The sequence below is a fragment of the Sciurus vulgaris genome (genome assembly GCF_902686455.1).
Source record: "Sciurus vulgaris genome assembly, chromosome: 1".
Lineage (NCBI taxonomy): Eukaryota > Metazoa > Chordata > Mammalia > Rodentia > Sciuridae > Sciurus > Sciurus vulgaris.
Window position 1 is genome coordinate 211,837,472 of NC_136461.1, and position 21,585 is coordinate 211,859,056.

The 21,585-nt window shown below is 51.5% G+C and overlaps 2 protein-coding genes and 1 long non-coding RNA gene across 4 annotated transcripts in view; 1 reads left to right on the plus strand and 2 right to left on the minus strand.

The window, feature by feature from the left end:
* The window catches only part of ZC3H3 (zinc finger CCCH-type containing 3), an 85,668-nt gene extending 75,495 nt beyond the window's left edge, over positions 1–10,173 (minus strand). Inside the window, 3 exon segments of the mRNA XM_079153833.1 lie at positions 5,700–5,893; positions 7,570–8,887; positions 10,049–10,173. Coding sequence (XP_079009959.1) covers positions 5,700–5,893; positions 7,570–8,887; positions 10,049–10,136 — 1,600 coding nt within the window. The 5' untranslated portion in view covers positions 10,137–10,173.
* The window catches only part of NAPRT (nicotinate phosphoribosyltransferase), a 131,718-nt gene that overhangs the window by 79,545 nt on the left and 30,588 nt on the right, over positions 1–21,585 (minus strand). The gene's annotated exons all lie outside the window — the stretch shown is intronic.
* Positions 10,180–13,361, plus strand: LOC306669927. Its single transcript, XR_013766245.1, has 2 exons — positions 10,180–11,012; positions 12,057–13,361. It is a non-coding gene; the product is annotated as an uncharacterized lncRNA (long non-coding RNA).

The window sequence follows — 21,585 nt, forward strand, 5'->3', positions numbered from 1 at the left end:
AAGGATAAGTACCCACACGGGGGCCAGGCAAGGACACGTGCCGCCCTGACCAGGCTTCCACTCCTGAAGCCCCAGGGACCGCTAAGGAGGGAGAAGCAAGGCCTTGATGGCGGGCCCTTCAAGCCCAAGCGCACCTGTGCACACAGCCAGAACAGCATGAGAAGAGTATCAGACTGCAGTCTGCGGACAGACCCCACCAACAGACTGGGGAGGCTGCCTTCAGGTGGACAGGGGCTGGAGGGCAGGGCCAGTGCCCAGAGCACACAGTGTGCCTAAGGGGTCTCCAGCCTCCCCACAGGTGCTAGCCCTAGGGCGAGGGAGGGCAGGATAGCTAACAGTGAGTGAGGGCCGGCACTGGGCAGGGCAGCAGGGGGCTGAGAGGAGGCCAAAGGCGCTCATGGGGGCAGGACTACCTGAGCACTTTCTTGAAGAACCTGAACTCTGAAAATGGGCGGGGTCCCAGCACTGGGTGATGCCCAGACAGAAGAAGGGTCAAGACAATTCCCATCCTTCCTGCCAGGGACTAAGGGTGACAGTGCTTCCTGTCCCTAAATGGTAACAGTGGTTCCTCCATACCCACAGGGCCAGCACTGTGGACTGAGGACAAGGTGGGAATCACCTGTCATATGCCAGTGAACTCTGGGCCAGAGGCAGATGACTCTGCCTGGGTGGCCTATGTCTTGGGCCAGCCCACTGTTACAAACTGTCACGTGTAAGACTACCATGAAAACGTGGCCCTTTCTGCCCGTGCAGGTATGCCTGTGGAACCCCCAGCCCCATCGATCCTCCAGCAAGGCCTGATCCAAGCCCTCCACACTGGTTGCTCCTCTCCCAAAGTTGCCACTTCCCAGGCACAGCCTCAGGCTCAACACAGCACAGGGAGAAGAGGAGGGCTATGGCTGCATGCCCACAATCCTCCAGAAAAAGCAGCAGGGCCTCCCACCCCAGCAGATCTCTGGGAAGTCCCCCCACCACCCACAGAGACTTTTCCTTGGCACACAGTGCCAGACACTTCCAACTGAGGGGATTCTCGACTAAGCCAGTCACGTGGAATGCTGAGGCCAGGAGAGCACAAATTCAAGGCCAGCCTCAGCAACCTAGCAAGACCCTATTTTTAAACAGATTTAAATGAGTTGGGGGTGCTGGGGCTGTGGCTCAGAGGTATACAGCACTTGCCTAGCTTGTGTGAGGCACTGGGTTTGATCTGCAGCACCACATAAAAATAAAATAAAGGTATCATACAACTAAAAAATATATATATAAATAAATAATAAAATAAATAAGAATATTAAATATACAGATATAAAAAATCTATACATTAAAAAATAAATAAATGGGTTGGGAATGTAGCTCAGTGGCAGAGGCTTGTCTAGCACGTGCAAGGCCCTGGCTTCAATCCCCAGAACAGCAAAGAAAAGGAAACACTGACTTCTGGGCATCAAGCGGCACCCTAGCCTGGGGCGCAGCACCCCAGGCAGCCCACCCTGCATGCAGCTCAGCATCACGCAGCCTGTCTCCCAGGCAGCCAGTCACAGCGCCAGGCCTGGCTGTGCCTGAGGAGAATGAGCCTCAGAGCTGACCCTGACCCCTCAGGCCCACATGCCCACACCAGAGTGCAAGCCCAGAGGCTGGCCATCACACAGGTCACTGATGCTAAGAACTACAGGGCAGTAAATCGGGCACCATTCAGTGATCCCTAAAAGCTTCACCTCTCTACTCCAGACTCTCCTGCAGTGTCCACGGGAGACAATCAGGCAGGCCTCTACGCAGACCCACCACACACTCCACGGCCCCTATGAGGCAGACAGACTCTTAATCCTTCAGCCCCAGGAGAAAAGGAAAGGAAGAGGCACAAGACAAGAGGCACAGGGTCAACAGGACACTCCAAGGCCCCCGCCACCCAGTTCCCCAGCCAAACTCTAAGTTGCAGAACCTGGGGGCCAAGAGAACTCTCAGGAAGCAAAAGAGGCAGGGACAGGAGGGGACGCACTGAGTCAGGCTGGAACCTTCCTGACACTCTCAGTCTTCAGGCTGAGCGGCCGCACTGCTGAACAATGCAGTTTTGAATTCAATTAAAGCGATTATCTGTTGTGCCAAATAAATTGTGTACAGCATATATCCTGCGGCACTTTACACCTCGGGGCTCATTATTCCCTAACTGTTTCCTCCTGTTTATGCGCTCTCAAATTAAATTGCTGATAATATGCGCCAAAATAAAAAATGAGCGCACCTTGTCCCAAGAAAATTGATTCTCCCTTCTCCTGAACTGGCGATTGCCAGGTTTTATATACTCTGTTCCTGGTGATCATTAGTAATTCAATTTTCTTTTTATTAGCCCCCTTATCTGCTGAGCAATATAGTGGCAGGGCTGACCTCTTTCGCACGGGTAAATGTTTAAAATCTTTTCCCTGATTAATTTTGCCAGTTAAGAAAAAGAGGAGAAATGGCCCGGCTCTTAGCCATCACAATGAATAAAGCTTAATGTTGATTGTGATGGAATTTCTAATGCCAGGGAAATTGATTGAACGTGGCAATTACGCTGCAAGAGTAACTCGGGGGAGATGGGATCGCTTTCCCCTGGCCGTAGCCTTTTGGTTATTTAAAACAATCCAATTTGCAAGGATAATTATGTATTAGTGTTTTATCTGCCACTTGAAATGAACAGGGGAGTTTCAATACTGGCCCAGCATTAGCAGGTTATTGCTGCAAATTACTTGATATCTGCTTTCTTTCACATAAAGAGGAAATTAGGCAATCAATTACCAGAAAAAGGTGGACTGAAGAATAACAGGGGCAAGGGCGCCCTCTGCTGGCAACCAAGCCACAAGTGCTACCACTGCCAGAGGCCTCTCTCCCTCCCTCCCAGGCACAGGTCCCTCCCTGGACATCAGGGCACTATTGCCCTGGAGAGCTGGAGCTGCAGTTAAGCATTTTCTGGAGGAAAATGGGGAAAATGAAGATTCCAGCCAGATGAAGGGGCAGCCCCTGACCACTGACCCCCTCCACTAGAAGGAACTGCCCATCTAAGAACCACACATCCATGGGGTCTGCACCCTTCTGGAGGCAGGACAGCGCTACATCTGGGCAACATCCCAGTCTGAGACCCAAGACAGTCCTGGCCAGGGAGGGAAGGAGACAGGAGGACTTGCATGAGGAACCCTGGGGAAACCTCATGCCGGCTTCAGGGTTAGCCAGGCTCTGCCCAGGTCCCACCCCAGGGAGAGGCTGGTCCTCACTCCCACCCTCTCTAATGATGCCCTAGCCAGGCCCCTCTCCCGCAGGAAGCCCAGCCCAGTGGTTCTGCTGTCCCAGTTTTCAATGGCAGTCACTGGGACCACCGGGTGTGGCTCAGCATCTTGCAGCTCCTGTGTATGTCTTCCAGAGGCCCCCTGCCCACACAGGAGGAGAAGACACTTGTGTGGCCCAGCACACAAGGCCATATGTGCAGGCCCTATGACTCTTTGCTTGCTCCAGCCTGCGGGGCACTGTGGGCCCACACCACCACCTGCTATCCGTTAAGAACATGACCCAAGTCCCAGCTCCCACTTCTGTCCCCGCCTGGCTTCCCAATGTAACCAGAACCAACCATCTGTTTCTTACTGGGACCTACAAGAACCTTCACATGGTCTGGTCCCCTCACCTGGGACAACACATCAGCTACACAGCCTGTCTTGTTCCTGGAGCATGGCAAACTCAGTCCTACCCGGCCCTCCACTTGCAGAACTGAGTTATTTGCTCTCTTCTCACTCAGGTCCCCTCCTCAGAGAACCTCCCAAATGCCCGGCTCATGCTGACAAGCCTTCTCAAGATCCACAGCTACTCTCACGCTTCCTCATTCTCAGAACACACTGACCACCCAAAGCATCTTCCTGGCCTGCCTGTGAGTACACAGGTTGCCACCTGACTTCACCACCAGGACACGGTTCCAACATGCCCCAGGAGCCAGCATGCTGCCTGGCCCCAGAGTGACCAACACAGGTGGCTGGTGGGTAGTAGGCAGGTTAGAAGGGAAGCCTTCCAGAGGTCCGCTCCCACAGGCCCTCCCTCACAGTCATCATACTTGTCTAGGAGGCCCCTCAGTTCCCCTTGTCCTATGGGGGCAGTGACCACAGCAGACCCCACGGTCCGCGACAGGGCCTGACTCAAGGCCACGGACTATCAACCAGGGAGAGCTGGGCACCTAGGGACCCACATTCCCCCCTGCTGGCTGCCGTGGAGCTCAGAGCAATGCCAGCCCCTGCCAGCACAAGTTTTCTCCATCCCCAGCCCACACCCCGCTCTGCTCCAGGTCAGAGGGAACAGGCCAGCTGTGGGCACAGAGTGCTGACCCCAGAGGACAACGTGAGGACCGCACTCGGCCTCCTCCCACCTGCCCTCCCACAACACCGCAGGCCCTCCACGAGGCTGCAGTCCTCCTCAGCCAGTCCTCCCTACTTACTGGCCATGGGCACCTGCCCACTGTCCAGTCAGGCCTCTTCTCCACACTCCCACACGGATATCTCGCTGCAGGCGCAGGTACCTCCTTGGTTTCCCTGCTCCCTGTCACCTGGGGAGATCCACACTGGCCCCAGCACGTGGCAAGAGCCGGCCACACACAACGGCCAGGCAGCCAGCACCCTCCAGCCTTGCTTCCTCATGACCAGTCCCAGCTGCACAAGCCCCTTGAGTGCTCTGCCTGTGCCATGGGCCCCACACTCCCGTAGCCAGCTCTCCACACAGGCTCTTAGCTCTGCCCAGCAATGTCCCTCCCAGCGCCCTCCAGAACTTTCCTGGTCAGTCAAGGATGTTTCCTGGGGGCCATGCCCAACACATGATCATGAGTACCATGTCCACTCAGACTGCCCATGCCCAGGCTTGCTAGTCCCCAAGCACCCCGCTCTCTGATTCTACACACCTTCACCCACACTGGCCCAGGAGCTCCAAGGAGAACGACAGGAGACACCACAGGGTGAGGTGTACCCACACAAGCTGAGCTCCCAATGGCACCACCAGGTGAGCACCACCCCCAGCCTGCAGGTGCCCCCAGTGTACCTGTCCTCAAAGGAGTCACACCTACAACTCGTAGGCCAGGATCTACTCGGGCAACAAGGAGCTCTCAGGGCCGCACACAGGTCTCCAGTGGCTCACAGCACCACGTGACTCAGGGAGAGTGCAACGGAGCACTCCCAGGCTAGCTCCGGACGGGAGCGGGGAGCCCCATGGCCCCAGGCTGGCTAAAGACGAGAGCCCTTGGAGGAGGTGAGGCTGGTCACCCTAGTCAGCACAACGTCCCTTGCCCCCCACCTCCCACAAGAGGGATGCAGTGAATACACACTGAGGATTGGGCAGAAAGGCCACCACCTGCACCTGCCTAGTTGCACGTCCCCTACCCAGGCTGCAGGCACAATACTCCCTTGCACCCATCAACAAGCCTCCCCTGCCCATGAGGCAGAGCCCTCTGGGTCCACAGGCCTCGGAAAGCATGTGTAAGAGGACAGCAAACATGGTTTCTAAAAGGCCAGGGAGGAGCCAGGCATGGGGTGCACCCCTGAATCCCCAGCAACTGAGGAGGCTGAGGCAAGTTCAAGGCCAGACTGGGCAACCCATGTCTCATCATAGCAAATAAAAAGGGCTGGGGGTACACCTCAGGGTTCAACACTAGGGAGGGGTGCAGCTCACAGCCATTCCCAGCCCATGCCAAGCCCCTCCTCCTGGCATACCTTCCTTGGAGGGGAGGTGGGCCCGGCTTGGTGGCAGATGGCACAGCCGGTGCCTAGTGACCTGCACCAGGCCCTTATTGGGAGTCCTCTTCAGAATGGGGCTGTTCTTCCCCCGGAGGACCTGTCTCCACCGCAGGCTGAGGTGGCTCTTGGTGGTGGCAGGAGAGGGGCCATTCTTCTTGTCCCCAGGAAGGCTGTAGAGACAAAAGGCAAGCAGCTCCCAGTAGGCTCACTGGTGGCCCTGCCCACCCACCCTCACTCAGTCCTCATGGCAAGGCATGGACCCAGACACAGGCAGGGCCCAGATACTTGGCTTCTCCCAAAGCCCTGTCTCCCTACCCAATCAGACGCAGCGTCCACCTGACTGCTGCTCGGCTTCCCTCCTTTCCTTCCCTCCCCCTGCAGCCAGGATGAGGAAGCAGGCAGATCCAGAATCAAGGACGCAGAGCAGGGCAGGCCGCCACACTCACCAGGAGAGCAGAGGCCTCAACATGACTCCTCCCAGTGTGCACACTCCTCCCCACTTCCCCAGGCTGATAAACTCCAACACAGGGTTGGGAGAGGCAGCAATGGAAAAAGATGCCATCTTTGAGGATCTGCCTCAGATCCCAGCCCACCTTCAAGAGGGGTGCTCCAAGGCTTCCTCGCCATACTCCCCAGAAAAAAGGGAGCCACCAGCATGATTAGAGCAAAGCTACTTCCAAGAACTGTGAAGAACAGGGACCAGAGTCAGAGGACGGGAGCCTACCCTGAGCCAAAGACCAAGGTCAGACAGCAGGAAGAACTTCCTGAAGGGCTGGGATGGCACATCCCCACTGTCTGATGGCACAAGCAGGCACTCTGCCCAGCAAATACAGCCACCACACTTACTGTTTGTTAGCTGCTGATGTGATGAAGTCTCAGAGCCCAGAACAAAGACTCTGGGCTACAACACCATCTTTGAGTCTCTCCATGACTGCATGAGGATGGGGAGCTCAGAATATGTCGTATGCTTGTGAGGTGGTAGTGCCATCTAGTCACCTGGCCACCACCAAGAGGGTGGCTGGGATGTTAGTTCACTCTGCTCCCTCTGGGGCATGGCCACCTGCCACCTCAGCACTTTCTGAGGGTAGCAGAGCTCAAAGTTGAGAAAGCCCAAGAGGCTGCAGGGCATCAGTCCAACTGCAACAAACTGGATCAACAGGACACCCGGGTCTAGGCAGGGCCCCTGGCCTTGTGGAGCCCAAGGCCCTGGCACCCCCTGGGGCAGTGCAGACAGCCCCTGGCCACCAGTCAGCTCAGATGCGTGGCCCACAGCTCCTGACTGGGGGCAGCCACAGGCTTCCACACAGCACTCTGAGCAGACCCATCTGTGGTGACCACTCCCCAGAACCCAGTCTGGTACCATGCCATCCATCCTTGAATCCTGCAGACCTGGGAAGGAAACCATGCCTGACAAGCTTCTGGTCTCTCGTTAGCCTCAGGCACCATGAGGACCAGGTCCCCACCCCCATCCCCAGCTGGCTGGGTCCAGGGCAAGCTCCTGAGTCAGCCGGAGCCTCACCTTTGCAACTTTAAGCTCTACTCAGTAAATCGGGCACCTACGTGGCTCTAAAGGACAACAACACCTACAGCCCGGCTCCTGCTGAAAACACAATCACACACAGAGCCCCCAGGTCAGGTCCATGGTACTAAGCACACCCACCATGAGCCCCAAACCCTCACTGCACCTTCCTGGAGGTGGGCCCTCCCTCCCAACACTCCTGGACCGATGAAGGAGCAGAGGCTAAAGGCCTGCCCCAAACTCCACAACTCAGGGGCCAAAAGGATCTTGCTGATTCCAGCCTCCTCCACACACCCAGAAGGGACACTGGGCAGTGGAGATGCACACCTGGTACTGCCCCGCCTGCGGACAATCTTGGTGCGGCTCTTTACTTTGTAAGCTGAGAGTGGTGTCTCCCCAAAGAGGGGCTTCAAGCTGCCAGGTCCCACTGCTGGCCTGTCTCCTGAGGGGGACCTAGATGGAACTGGGGAAAGTTGAGAGGTCTGATCCTTGCTGCCAGCCTCGGACTGCCAACGAAAGGAGGAAGAAGAGGAAGCAGAGGGGCTAGATGCCTTCCACTTGTACTTGCTGGGGGAGGGTCCGGTCTTGGAGGTCACAGCCAGCCTTCTGGGCCTGGCCTCTGGGTCGGCTCTGGGCTGTGGTTTCTCTGTCTTTCCAGATGTGCCAAAAGGAGCCCTGCTCACATTCTCTGCAGCTGCTCTGGGACTGAGAGCCCTCCGAGTGGCCCGGGGGCTCTTTGCAGAGGAGGCCACCCATTTGTAGTTGCTTTTCCGAAACTTATTGGTTCGACAAGACACTAGCAGTGAGGCCTCCCGGACCTGCTTGGGCCCTGATACTGATCTTGCTGGGGCCACCACTGAGCCCAAGGCAGCTGGGTGATCTGGATGGCCAGCATTTATTCTTTCATCCCTAAGGGGCTGCACAGCACAGCTAGCTGTAGAATGAAGGCCCGCCTTCCGACCCAGGGCCATTCCAGTGCATGGGGGCAAAGTGGGGGACTGGAAGCAAGCCTTGACCACAACTGCACTCTCACTGACAGTCCGCCGAGGCTCTGCAGGGCCATCGTTCACGCTGCCCACAGACTTCACCACCCGTGGCTTGCCAGGCTCCTTCTGGCAGACCAGAATTGAGTCCTCAGCACTGCAGCTCCCCCTGCCTCTTCCTGGCCTTGAGAGCTGCAAAGTCCCACCAGGAGGCTCGCCCTCACCTTCCTGGGGTCTCTGGTCACCCCAGGGCATGTCCTCGCAGTCTTCCAAAGAGCTCCGCTGAGCCCCTGAAGTACTGGTGGAGCCAGACTTTGATGGTGGTTTAATTTTGATGACCATGTTCTGATCTGGACTGAGCTGGACCTGTCTCTCAAGAACATACTGCTGAGGGTCAGGGTCCTGGCTGCCCCCAGCCATGAGGGGTGCTTGCACAGCATGGTCACCAGCTGGTTCTGAGGATCCTGGGGGCCGGTTCACAAGGGAGTATTTCTTGCGCCATGCAGGTCCATGTTGTGATGAGAAGCCCCTCCGGCTTGGACGAGGGTAGCGGGCAGCAAAGGCCCTGCCACTGTGGTAAGAGGGCGGCTGCCACTGGGAAGCAGCTGAGGTGCCTGGTGCAGAAGCATTGCCATGGAGGTTTTTGTAGTCATCAATTAGACCTGAGAAGATAGAATCACAGACTCAGTCAACCAGAGTTGTGAATAAAAGCAGCAATAATCACAAGGGTAGGGCATCAACTGGCAAGATGCCCTCAGACCCTATTTCCCGAGTCCCTGCCAGATTCAGAGGGGCAGCCCCCAATGCTGGGAACCACTGACAGGTCAGCCCAAACCCCGACCCATCTTTTCCACAAGCCTTTTTTCCATCTATTCTATTTGAATCCTATATCTGCCTGGTTTATCCTGAAAATGCAGCCCTGTAGTAGGACAGTTTCTATTTGCTGGTTTGTTGTGCCCACAGTCTCTGAGGGAAGTGTCACTCCACATGCAGAGACCAGCCAGGTCCCAAGCTACATCGCCTGGACAGGGAGACAAGTCAGCCACAGAGGACCTCTGCTTTGCCCACGGATGGGAAGGATGCAGAACTGCACCTTAACGATCTCCACTGAGAGTAACAGCCAACACCCCGACAATGGCGCTGGACAGCACAAAAAAGAACACTTAGGCTGATATGTCACTGTCTACTCCAAAACAGAAGGCCTGACACCAACACCACGGGGCTTCCCAAACAAGCCCCAGTGGCTGGCCTGGCGCAGGAGAGCAGGAACGCAGGCACCAGCACTCAGCTGCCGAACCAGCAGGCAGCCCTCCAGTTACCAACACCCCACGGCAAGTCCCGCCCAGACGAACAGAACGCCATGTCCAGACCAGGCCACCGCGCAGGGCGAACGCGAGGAGAGCCGAGCGGCCGCAGCGGGAGGCTGCCCACCTGGACTCACTCCCGAAGGCTTCGCTGTGGGGATGACTTTGGAAGGGTTTTCTACCGCCTAGAAAGGCCAACTTAAATTCACAAGCGGGAAACTGAGGGCTGGGGAGTCTGGGATCCGGGGGGACTGAGTCTGTACCGAGGAAAGGACAGGGGCCCGGCGGGGCGCCTGCGCGCGGCCCCGAGCGACCGGCCGCCCCCGCCCGGAAGGCCCGCATGCCCGCTGCCCACGCCCGGCCCGGGACCCGCCCGGATCCGGCCCAGGCCGAACCCGCACCGACGCCGCGGGCCGAGCGTCGGGAGGGCGCGAACGAGGGCTCCTTCTCCGGAGAGGCCCGCGAGTGGTGAGGGGGAAAAGAGGGGACGCACGCCCGGCCCCGCTGCGGCCGACCCACCCTGCAGGAGGCGGATCTGCCGCCGCAGCTGCTCCTTTTCCTCCATCTCCCGAGTCCGCGACGCCCGGCCAGGCCCCCGCGACGTCATCGCTGCGCGACTGCTCCCGGCGGGCGGGGCGGGAACCGCAGAACTCCGGGAGCACCAAGACCGCGGGCCGCAGGGTTGCGCCGTCGCCCTGGCAACGCGGGGCCGCGCACGCGCAGAGCGAGCCGCGGGCAACGTCACCAGGGAGCGCCGGAAGAGGCCGCTCGCAGTGGCTGCGCGGGGCCCCGCGAGGGACTGCGGGTGGAGATGGGCCGGTTAACAGTTGCCCTGGACCCGGAGGCTCTGCTAACGCCCAGGCTGCAGCCGGAAGAGAAGCGAACTGTCGAGACGCCCCGAGGTCTTTCATGGAGACATGAAAGCCTGCCTGGCTTGTGGGTGGAAACAGGTGTTGAAACGTGTGCAGACCCTTGCGCACTGCTGGGAACGTGAAGGTGCAGCCGCTGGAAATGGCCCTGGGGGTTCCTCAGAAAGGTAAAGTAGAACTGCGGCAAGCCCACGTCTGGGAAGACACCCGAGAGTGGAAAACCCGACTCAGCGTGTTGGGACGCCACGTTCGTGGCAGCATCTATCACCACAGCCAGATGGAAGCAACCCAAGTGTCTATCCGCAGAACAAAATGTGCCACAGACGTGTAATGGGATATTATTCACCCTTGAAAAGGAAGTAGGTTCTGACATGTGCTGTAACTTGGATGAACTTCGAAAACGTTACGCTAAGTAAAAGTGTAGGCTTTACTACTCTCTGGCAGAAGAATCAGATAAAAGCACGTTGACACAGGGACAAGACTCCTCACTCTTAGGCTCAAGCGAGGAGGAGGAGAAGACATCCCAGGCTGACTCAAACAAAGGCAAAGGTGTTCCGCTTCTATGGCATCCACAGCGTAGGCGGGACCCGCCTCTCGATGTCATCAAGGCAGAGGTGGGTGTTAGCTGGGCGTGTCTCCTCCTCGTGCCTCTTCCGTGCAATGCATGCCTCCTTAACCGTCTTAACCCATTTGCTCTTTGTCCCAGACGTGGAACACCTGTAGACACTGAGCAATTAATATGGTACTACGGTAACTTCGAAATAATTGTTTTTAGAGGTCTAATGACCAAATGTTATGTACTATTTACCGAACTGATACATAATATAAGAAGTCGTGGAAGTATTTTTTAGAACTGGGTTGTCATTTTATTTCAAGAAATGCACTGTGTTTCAAATTGTCAATGGTGGAAAATAACTGTCCTATACATAGGACACTGGGACAATGTGTCTGCATAGTGACCTACAGTATTTCCTGAATGTTCCATTTTGGAACACCTCACTTCATCCTCCCTCACTATTCTCTTTGTACATCAAAGTTCCCCTTTGCTCCTACCTTGAGTTCAAAGAGGCTGACTTATAAGGTCTGCTTTCCTCTCTGGCTTCCTGTTGGACTTGCCCAATGAAAGGCACAGCCAGAAAGGAGATGAGAGGTCAGAGTGTTTATTCTCCATGGCTGTTGTCTCACAGGCTGCAGGTTGACTGAGACTGAGTCCCCGCCCTGAGCCACAGCGTCTGCCACCTCAGCACTCACTGGTTTTATTAGCAGCAGATAATAAGGTGGGTTATGATTGCCACCTTCAGTTGTAATCTCTGGTGTTTCACCATGTCTGGTCAGTCCCCACAATCCTGTCTATACCTTTGTAAACAGTTCCTTTTTTACATTCCTTTCAGACACCCCTTTTCTGTGCCATCCTTTTGCCGCTAGGGCCCTGTTAACTATAGTGCCTGTAAGAAATAGTCTTATAGCAAACCAGATATACAAATAAATGTTTTATGCCTGATGCTGTAATAAAGATAACTCAAAAGCCCAATGGATGTATAATTGAATATTTCTAGTTGCCTACTCAAAATCCATTGTCCTTTTCTTCCTTGGGAATAAAGTGGTTCTACAGCTGCTGGAAATGGTAGAGAATACACAATCACAGTTTTTTCCGACAGTCTATTCACTGCCTATGATGAGTTGATACACCTTTGAAATCTTGGATTCCAAGTGGTGGGCTCTGTGAGGAAGAACAGACTGAACAAGCCAGAAACACAGGTGAAAAGGTAAGCAGGAGGCCATGCCTGTCATCCCAGAGACTTGGGGGGCTGAGGCAGGAGGATCTTGAGTTCACAGCCAACCTCAACAACAGCAAGGCGCTAAACAACTCAGTGAGATTCTGTCTGTAAATAAAATACACAATAGGGCTGGGGATGTGGCTCAGTGGTCAAGTGCCCCTGAGTTAATCCCCAGTACCAAAAAATAAAAAAAAATAAGCAAGAGGGTTGTCTGATTGCAAACTGAATGCTCATGATAGAATTTTTGCTGTCAAATGGTTGGATAATAATCATGTCCTTGTTGGAAAGAACAAGGACACAGTGGAGCCACTCAGCAAGCTCCAGCACTGGAAAGTGACGAGCAGGCAAAGGCAGGCACCATGCTGCACACTCACACCCCCAGGGCCTCAGGAGGCCGAGCCAGGGCTAGGATGTGACCCTAGCCCCTGAGCACCCGAGTTTAATACCCAGTACAGAAGGAAAAAATGGTGGGGGTTGGGGTTGTGGCTTAGTGGTTAAGCACTTTCCTAGCATGGGGGAGGCCCTGGGTTGATCCTCAGAACCACATATAAAAAAAGGAACCGTCCATCTACAACTAAATATAAATGTATGTGTGTATGTATATATTTTTAAAAAACAGATTGTGAGCCAGCGTGTCCAACCAAAGGTAGTAGATACTTAACAATGTCAGTTAGTGTGCAGATAGACCTGATTGGTTGGTTTCCAAATATTTCACTTCTGTTAGAGGTAAACAATGATACTGGACTCTTCACTTGAATAATTGATAACATGTATTAAAACTGCATGGATCATTTACGAATCTGTGAACAAAGACAAAGATCTCAAAAGAGCCATCTGCCTTGCTCTCTAAATCACCAGAAGGAAGAAAGGGTAATACTTCTGGAGCTAGTACTGTCCATGGTGGTGTCAGACTGGATGTGAGAGGCCATCTTAGTCAAACTGCAAGAAGCGATGATGTGAGAACAAGCCAAGTCCCGGGAGCAGCACTCAGTCAAGAACACAGTGCACCCTGTGTTCACGGCGGTCGTTCCTTCTCAGCAGTGACAGGCACACCTTTGTGTGCTGTGTGATGTGTGCCACGTGTTCTGCTCGTGGCTAGTGCGTGCATTTCTGAGGTCACGTGCTGCCCCAGCATCCTGTTCATAGGTGTTTTTTTCTCACTGATGATAAAAGACATAAGCTGCAGGTGATGGTGGTGATTTCCAGTGCAGCGTAATGCACTCGTGTCGTTGAGATATTCACAGAATTGAACACTTGGCACTTAACGGGTTAAGTCTTCACAGGGATTTGCTTTTCACTATGGTAATGGAGTAAAGTAACTTGAGTTATGTAGTGATGATCCCACGCCCTCAGGGGCCCTCCCCATCTGAAATTCACTTCTTGTCAAATCTAGAAGAGTCCCTAATATTTGCAGAACAGGACAGAGTATTGTCCTGTCTCTGCGGGTTTGGTCTTACTGACCATGTCTTGTCTGGACCTGGCTTCTCTGTAGCTCTGCTGGCCACACAGTCTCAGAAGGCTGCACGGACTTCCCAGCCTGCCATCTCCTGGAATGTTACCTTACTCTCTTGGCCTTGACTGACCCACTGTTTTAAGTCCTACTTTTCAGGTGCATCCTTTATCCCTGTAGGACTCAGAGCTAACGTGGCTGTCTCACTCCCTGCTGAGAGATGCTGCCCCTAATCTTAAGGTGTTCTGTCCTTCATAGGGGCCTCTAACTGTCTTAAAATTTCCCTGGAGTAATTTTCACCCTTATTCTTAAGAGATGAGGGCCACAGGTCTCTGCTGTAGTTTCTTCAAGCTGATGTATACACACCGGCCCTACACTGGCAAGTTATAAACCTCTCACTGATCTAAAGAGGAGGGGCACAGTGGTGTAGGCGCCTGACTTGGAATGTGTTGGAGTCCCTAGGCAACCATTAGCATTACTTGAGTTTGTTGTAGGAGACATATAAGTCAAGGTGTGCGGTGCACACTTATGATCTTAGTACCTCAAGGCTGAGGCAGGAGGGCTGCAACGTGAAGGCCAGCCTCAGCCCCAGTGAGGCCCTAAGCGACTTAGTGAGACCCTGTCTCAAAAAGGGCTGGGGATCTGTCTCAGTGGAAAGCACCCCTGGGTTAAATCCCCAGTACCTAAAAAATAAACAAGTTAAATGGGCCCAAAATAAGAGGTATTATTAAGGCAGCGAGAGCAGAGGGCTGGGTGGCAGCCTTCATGGCTTGTACCAGCTGTGGAATACTGGAGGCAACGTTGCCCATGGCAGTCCTCAGTGGTTTTAAGATGGCGAGTTATCTGGGATTTTGATGTTTTATCTTCCCAGAAGTACTAATGTAGAGGCAACAGTGTTCCCCACGAGGAGCACCAATTGACCAGCTCCTGAAACCAGGCACCAGTGTGGCCCAAAGAAAGGAAGGAGCAGGATCAGCACCGAGCACTCGGGACAGAAACCAGGAAACATCTAACAGAGCCTTTTTGGTTGTGTCCTAACCACCCTGGGCAATCTTCAAAAAGCAGCCACATACTTCAGCCTAAGAGCAAAGCACCTTTATAAACTCCAAGAACAGCCCAGCAAGTCAGAGCCAGAAGCGCCCAACAACAGCAGCAGGGGTCTCGTGGGGGGGTCACTGGAAACAGCTCTCTCTGTCCTTACGTAGGTGGAGGCCCTGCTAGAGCTACAGTGCCCCACCCTTGTGTGGCGGCACCTGGGAGACTGGCCTCCATGTTGGTTCCTCTCCCTCTGGGCTGCCATCACATGGCTGTGTGTCCTTGATCTAAAACACTGCTCTTGGGGCTGGGGAGGTAGCTCAGCTGGTAGAGTGCCTGCCTCGCAAGCACAAGGCCCTGGGTTCAATCCCCAGTACCACACCAAGAAAAAAAAAAAAAAACTGCTCTCATCTACATGATCGAATCTCAAGGTCTGGCTTTCTCCAATAGCAGGCCTGTTAGAGGGGGCTCAAGTTGACTCAGGGCAAGCTTGTGATTTTGGCAGAGTATTTGGGGTAGTTATCAGGATTTACTAGTTGGTGGGGCCGAAGTACGTGCCCAGACTGTCCTCAGATCCCCCGTCCTTGTGAGGAGTCCCTGAAGACCTCGCTGACAAATCCTGCCGTTCAGCTCTCGTCGTCCCTGCTGGCCAGGATGTTGTCCCGGTGGTTGGTCATACCGGGTCTCATGCAGAACGGGAAATGATGATTGATCGGGATGAATGTCGTGACCCCATGAGCCAGGTCTGAGCGACAAGACGTTTCAGAGGAGTACCTCCGAAGCCAAGCCACCCGGGAGCCCTTGCCGAGCGTGCCTTTTCTACTCTGGAGGCCATAGCTGTCAGCAAACAGCACTGGACCAGGTGATAGCAGTAGTGGTACTTCTGCAGAATTTCAAGAGGTGACCGTTTTAAAAAGTAAAAATAAAAAACCAACAGACAAAACAAATCCAGTTCATGTAATAGTTTCAAGCCAAAAAACAATTTTCTCTTACAGTAATATGAATTTTCTCAGTGACATCTAAAAAAAACTAATTCACTTGGGGAAAAAATAGGTCTCCTTATCAAGAAGATGTATTGAAGAGTAATCATTAGAGTCTTTACCGTGAATCTGTTTACCAGTGCTTCAGACAACAACAACAAAGGACTTAAAATGGTCAGGATTTGATGAGCATTTAGCAACTGACAAGGCAATTTAACATTTCACTGTGTACAGCACTCTAGGATGAGTTACAACTGACAGGTCACAGGAGGACCCTCAAGCTCTCCTTACTATCTCTCCAGAAGCACCTCCAGGTTATCATTCCAGTGCAAAAACACAACATAATCCTCCCTACATAACCTGTTGACAACAAGCCATTTCTATCCAATTGCAAAACATTAAATGGCCCAAATAAATTCCAGTCCAACTTCGTCTTTTAAAACTAAAAGAAATGATGCCAGGCACAGTGGCATAAACCCAGCAAAAATGTCTGGGGATGTCTGGGTGTGGTGGTGCACACCTGTAATTCCAGCAACCCAGGAAGCTGAGGCAGGAGGATCATGAGTTTGAGGCCAGCCTCAGCAATTTAGCAAGACCTTGAGCAACTTAGATCCTGCTTTAAAAAAAAAAAAAAATGGCTAGGGTTGTAGCTCAGTAGTAAAATGCCCCTGGGTTCTATCCTTACTACTGCAAAACTAAATAGTAAATGGAATGTGCTGGGCATGGTCACACAGCTCTGTAATCCCAGCGTCACAGGAGGCCGAGGCAGGAGGGTTGCAAGTTCAAGGCCAGCCTGGACAACTTAGTGAGAACCTGTCTCAAAACAAAAAGTATAGAGGGCTGGTGATGTGACTCAGTGGTAGAGCCCCCCTGGGTTCTATCCCCAGTACCACAAACATTTTTGAGAAAATGTTTAAAAAGTGGAGTGTTTTTGTTCATAGGCTCCCTCCCAAGGCAACTAGTGCCAGACCGTCAGTTCTCAGAGTGGCGCTCTTTAGTGTCTAGGTGAGTCATGACACAAGCAGAAGTGCACAAGCCTGGAAACAGCTGTCTCTGCAAATGATTCTGTCCGGAAGACGCCAGCTTGGTAAGATGTTCTTCAGAACCTCGAATCTTAGGCTTGTAGACGCCAGCTTGGTAAGATGTTCTTCAGAACCTTGTATCTTAGGCTTGTACATTTGGGAAACACAAATATATTAACATATAGGGAAGCCAATAATAATCAGTGTCACAGTTACACAGAAGTCCTTTAAATAGTAATTTAGCTTTTACTTTTGAAGCAGAATTTAGAATCCGTAGCTCAGTTGGACGATTTTAACTGTGAGTCTGCCTTTAACAGGTCTACATGGGATAGCTGTAGACCTCTGATAAGATTAGGAGACAGTGCTAATGACCACAAATAGATCTGCGCAGTGTACAATTGCATCTTATATCACAATAACAAACAGCAAACAGGTGCTCAGCAGGTTTTAAATAGTAGGATCTCCCAAACGTAAGTCTTTCCATCTTAATGGTACTGAATGAAAATGGCAGAAATGCCAAAAGTTTTATTAACTGATATGTTTAAGGTCCAAATGCAACACACACTGCATGAAAGCACTCCCAGCGACCTTGCACATACTAAGCCTGAGCAACTTTGATTTTACATACAAACTTTTGCATAACATTTAAATAAAGCTCAGATACACAGCATACTTGGCCCTCAGATGGAAGCACAGCTTTACTCACAGACCCACATAGAGTGTCAAATATATCATAACTTGGGCTGGGGGGATAGCTCAGCTGGTAGCACTTGCCTCGCGAGCACAAGGCCCTGAGTTTGATCCCCAGTACTGCAAAAAAAAAAAAAAAAAAAAAAAAAAAAAAATCATAACTTAAAATGATAGTTGTTGATTTAAGCAGAGTTATGAAGTGGTTGCTTAAAAGACTTTAAAATGAATAGACACTTAAACCCTGGCTTTGCTAAGACTTATTTTCCTAAATAATCAAAAGCTTAACAAATGCAGCAGAAAATAAAAGAAGTTATCTCAATAAAACACAAAATCTTTGTTCTTTAAACCAGTTTTTATAAACTTCACCAAGAGCAGAAAACCTTGCTGCTTTCAACATAGAAAACAAGACCCTGGCTTTCCACTATGCATTAAATTCGGACCTCAGAAGACCCTGTAAGCAACTCTAAGCACGGCCACCTCGGCCACAGGCACACCTTCCTTTCTCCACAGACCTGTGACTCTCAGATCCTCTGCCACAAGCTTTACACCCTCTGGTTTTACCTTGCCTCTCTTTTCATTTTGGCATTTTACCTTAGAAAAAAATCTTATATAAAATCCTTTTGTTCCCCCACAGAATACTCTTTTTTCTTTTTGACCTTCTTTACCAACAATATGGCCTTGTACCCATAACTTTCTTCATGTTGCTCATTACTTCTGACTCATTGGTTCCTTTCTGCCTTGTTTCCTTTTAAAATTTACATTTTGAAACAATCCTTACAGTTATCTTGGTAAAGACAGCAGGAGAGAGAGATCAGAGGCAGAGCGCCTCGGGCCGTCACAGCCCAAGCGCTGTCTCGAAGGCATTCACGGTCGCAGCAGGGAGAGTGGAAACCGAGGCGCAAGGCGAGAGCTCCACTTCAATTAAATTTCTGATGCGCAGAGGGGCCCCTCGAGAACGTGGTAAAGAGAGGTCCAATGCCTCTCAAGGTCCAGTTTTGTAGGGTTTTGTCTCTTTAAGACATACAGCATTTTTGGTTTTAACTGAATCTTAACTGGCTCTACTTCCTGGTTTAACCAGTAACCTCAATATTTTAAATTGAAATGGGCATCTTGAGATTGTGCGTGTGGTGCTGGGATGGAGCCCAGGGCCTGTGGTATGCTGAGCAAGCACTCGACCACTGAGAAAGAGTCTCTGAGTTGCCCAAACTGGCCTTGAACTTAGGATTCTCCTGTCTCAACCTCTCAGCAACTGAGATCACAGGGGAGCGCCACCATGCTTCGTCAGCATCTGCGATTTCACAGGCTGCAGAACTGAGGCAGGTGTGGCCTGTTTTATTCGACAGAGCAAGAACTCGACTTTCATTTGAATTTTTCCTTGGGTTGCCTCCTAAATCTTACTAACCCCCAGTGCTTCAGAGGCCCAGGTGACTGGAGAACCCCCAACCCCTTGAAGAAGGGAAAGTAGAACCAAACCAAAGAGAGTGGGCTCAGGTTCCTCAGGAAGAAACCAAACAGGTTCCCTGTGGTGGCATGAGCCCCAGGCGCTCAGCCCAGGCCTGGTGACAGCTGGTGGCTTGGTGCATCGGAGCCTCCAACCCCAACGGGTAATCCTTTTGGGGCTAGGATCTCCAACCCCATGTAATTCTGAGTCAGGAAAAGACATAGATCTTCCAGGCAGGAGGCGCAAGCTCTCTGGTCTTCCTCAGCCGTGGACATCCAGGTGGCTACAGGATAACTACCCAGTCAGAGGCTCCATGTCCACTTCCAGCATTGGGGGGGAAAGGATGAGACAGAGAGGAACCAAGGGAGAGGAGAGGGCAGTCGGACCCCGGTGTGGCAGGAGGTCTGGGTCTCTGCTACATCCCAGAGTGGCATTGGCCTTCACCCATGCATCACTCGGATCTGCCTGGAAGGTTGGGGAGCTCCTGACCACCCTCCCCAGAGAGGAGCCAAGACTCAGATACCAGGATCCAGATGATGTGGGGGCAGATGATAAGCAGGGAACCAGCAGGCGGGGGACTCAGTGCAGAGCCCAAAGGCAGATGGGCCAGGGCTGCACGGGGGGTAGGGGTAGCAGCCTCCACACACACCAAAGCCAGGACCCCCACGTGCCTGCTGGGCCACCTCAATAAGCTGCTGCGGCACTTCTGAGTCAACTCTGCCTTTGAGGCCCATCTATGGGGACCCCTGCAGAAGGGGCTTCTGTCTGGATCACTAGAATGCGTTCCCAACTGCGCTCTCCACCAGCAGAACCAGATAAAAGCACACAGAGGCACCAAGAAGGCACTCGTTCTGCTGGCGCACCAGGGAGGCGGCACCTGGGGACAGCAATCCCAGTGTTCAGCTTTTACGGCATCTAGGGTAGGTGGGACCGGCCTCTTGATGTCACCCCAGGCAGAGGTGGGTGTCAGCTGGCCTGGCTCTCCTCCTCGTGCCTCTTCGGTGTTGGGCGTTTCCCGCTGAAGTCTCCACCCTGGGGTGTGCTCTTCATGTGCTCTGTACCTCTAGGCTCATAAAGGTGACTGCAGGCCACTTTAGTGACTGTTCTACACACGTGCTTGCCCTCCCCACCTGGAGTTCCCTCCTTACCATCTGGGAAAAGCACTAGTATTATTTTGAAAATGGCGGAATGTTGTCCTGCCCCAGAGGGTCTGGTCTCACCCGTCTTCCTGGCTCTGGCTCCTCTGTACCTCAGAAGGCCCCACCGATGGCTGTCGAAGGGAGAAACATCATATGATTCCATTTGTGATCAAAGGTAGCTTTTTTTTTTTTTTTTGGTACCAGGGATTGAATCAAGGGGTGTGTAACCACTGAGTCACATCCTCAGCACTTTTTATAATTTTATTTAGAGACAAGATCTCACCACGTTGCTTAGGGCCTTGCTAAATTGCTGAGGCTAGCTTTGAACTTGCCATCCTCCTGCCTCAGCCTCCTGAGCTACTGGGGTAACAGATGTGCGCCATGATGCCCGGCTCAGAGTAGGCAGATTCTCACAGAAAGAAAGTAGATCAGAGGTTATCAGGGGCTAGGGTAATTGCTTAAAGGACAGTTTCTGTTTGGAATGATGAAAAGATTTTAGAAATAGTGGTGAAGTTTGCACAACACTGTGACAGCAATTATAATGGCACAGAATCATAGACTTTTTTTTTTACCACTTGCAATTTATATTTCAGTGATGTTAAGTACTGACTGTTTTAACTATAATGACAGTTCTTTTCTATGGTGTTCCTTTGAAGCCACACACAGACGTTTAACAAATAAGACTGATGTCCTCAGGAAGTACAGAGCTCAAAGGAAACCAGAGACTATACCAAAAAAATGCATAAATACATGTCTTTCTTATTAACATTTAGACCTTTTTATGAGAATTTTTAAGCATGGAAAATGGCAGACATTTTTATTCCATTAATTTAACAGTACTCAACCGTGAGAATGAATGAAAATTGCTAATGATGGTAGAGGGAAAAAATGAAGGTTTTAGTGGAGAAAAATAATGAAATTTTTAAGTGGCCTTGTATCAACTAGCAAGGCTGAGATGACTAAAAATAAACCCTAAATAAGTTATGGAAAGTAAAATACGAACATCCACACTCGGTTACAGTGCTTGAAGAAGCCAAGAAAAATAAAGATAACAAATTAGTGCCAGAAATCCACCATTAATTAAACTACTGAAACATTTTTAAAATGCAAATCTGAAAAATTTTTAAAGTAGTTTTAATTCTGTAATGAAGCACTGGAAAAAGTAAAAAACAAAGTATTTCCTTTTCATAAATGGGCAATTCAAATCACTTCTGAATTAATAGTACTAAGCAGATTTAATGCTTTCTATTATTATTAATACATTTCTACAAAAATATTTAGGTCCCAGTCTCAGTCAACTCCTTAATATGTAGGAGAACATACTCCATAGCAAATATTTTGCAAAAAGCAAAACTGTTTTATAGGGAAAAAAATCCATCCCATTTTGTTTTTGCACCACCCATTTCCTGTTTATGTTTACCTGCAAGGTAAACATAACAATCACATAACCTAAGAGTAGACTTGAGTTCATTGAATTTCTTCTACATCTAATGACTTTATATTTGAGGTACGGATCACATTATGAAGATTCTTCCCAATCTTTTGATTCAGCTTCTACTTTTATTTAACCCCTTCAGAATCCAAAACTCCTTTATAAAACTCGATCCAATAAAAAGCATGAGTCCTACTCTACAAAATCTTCAAAGCAATAA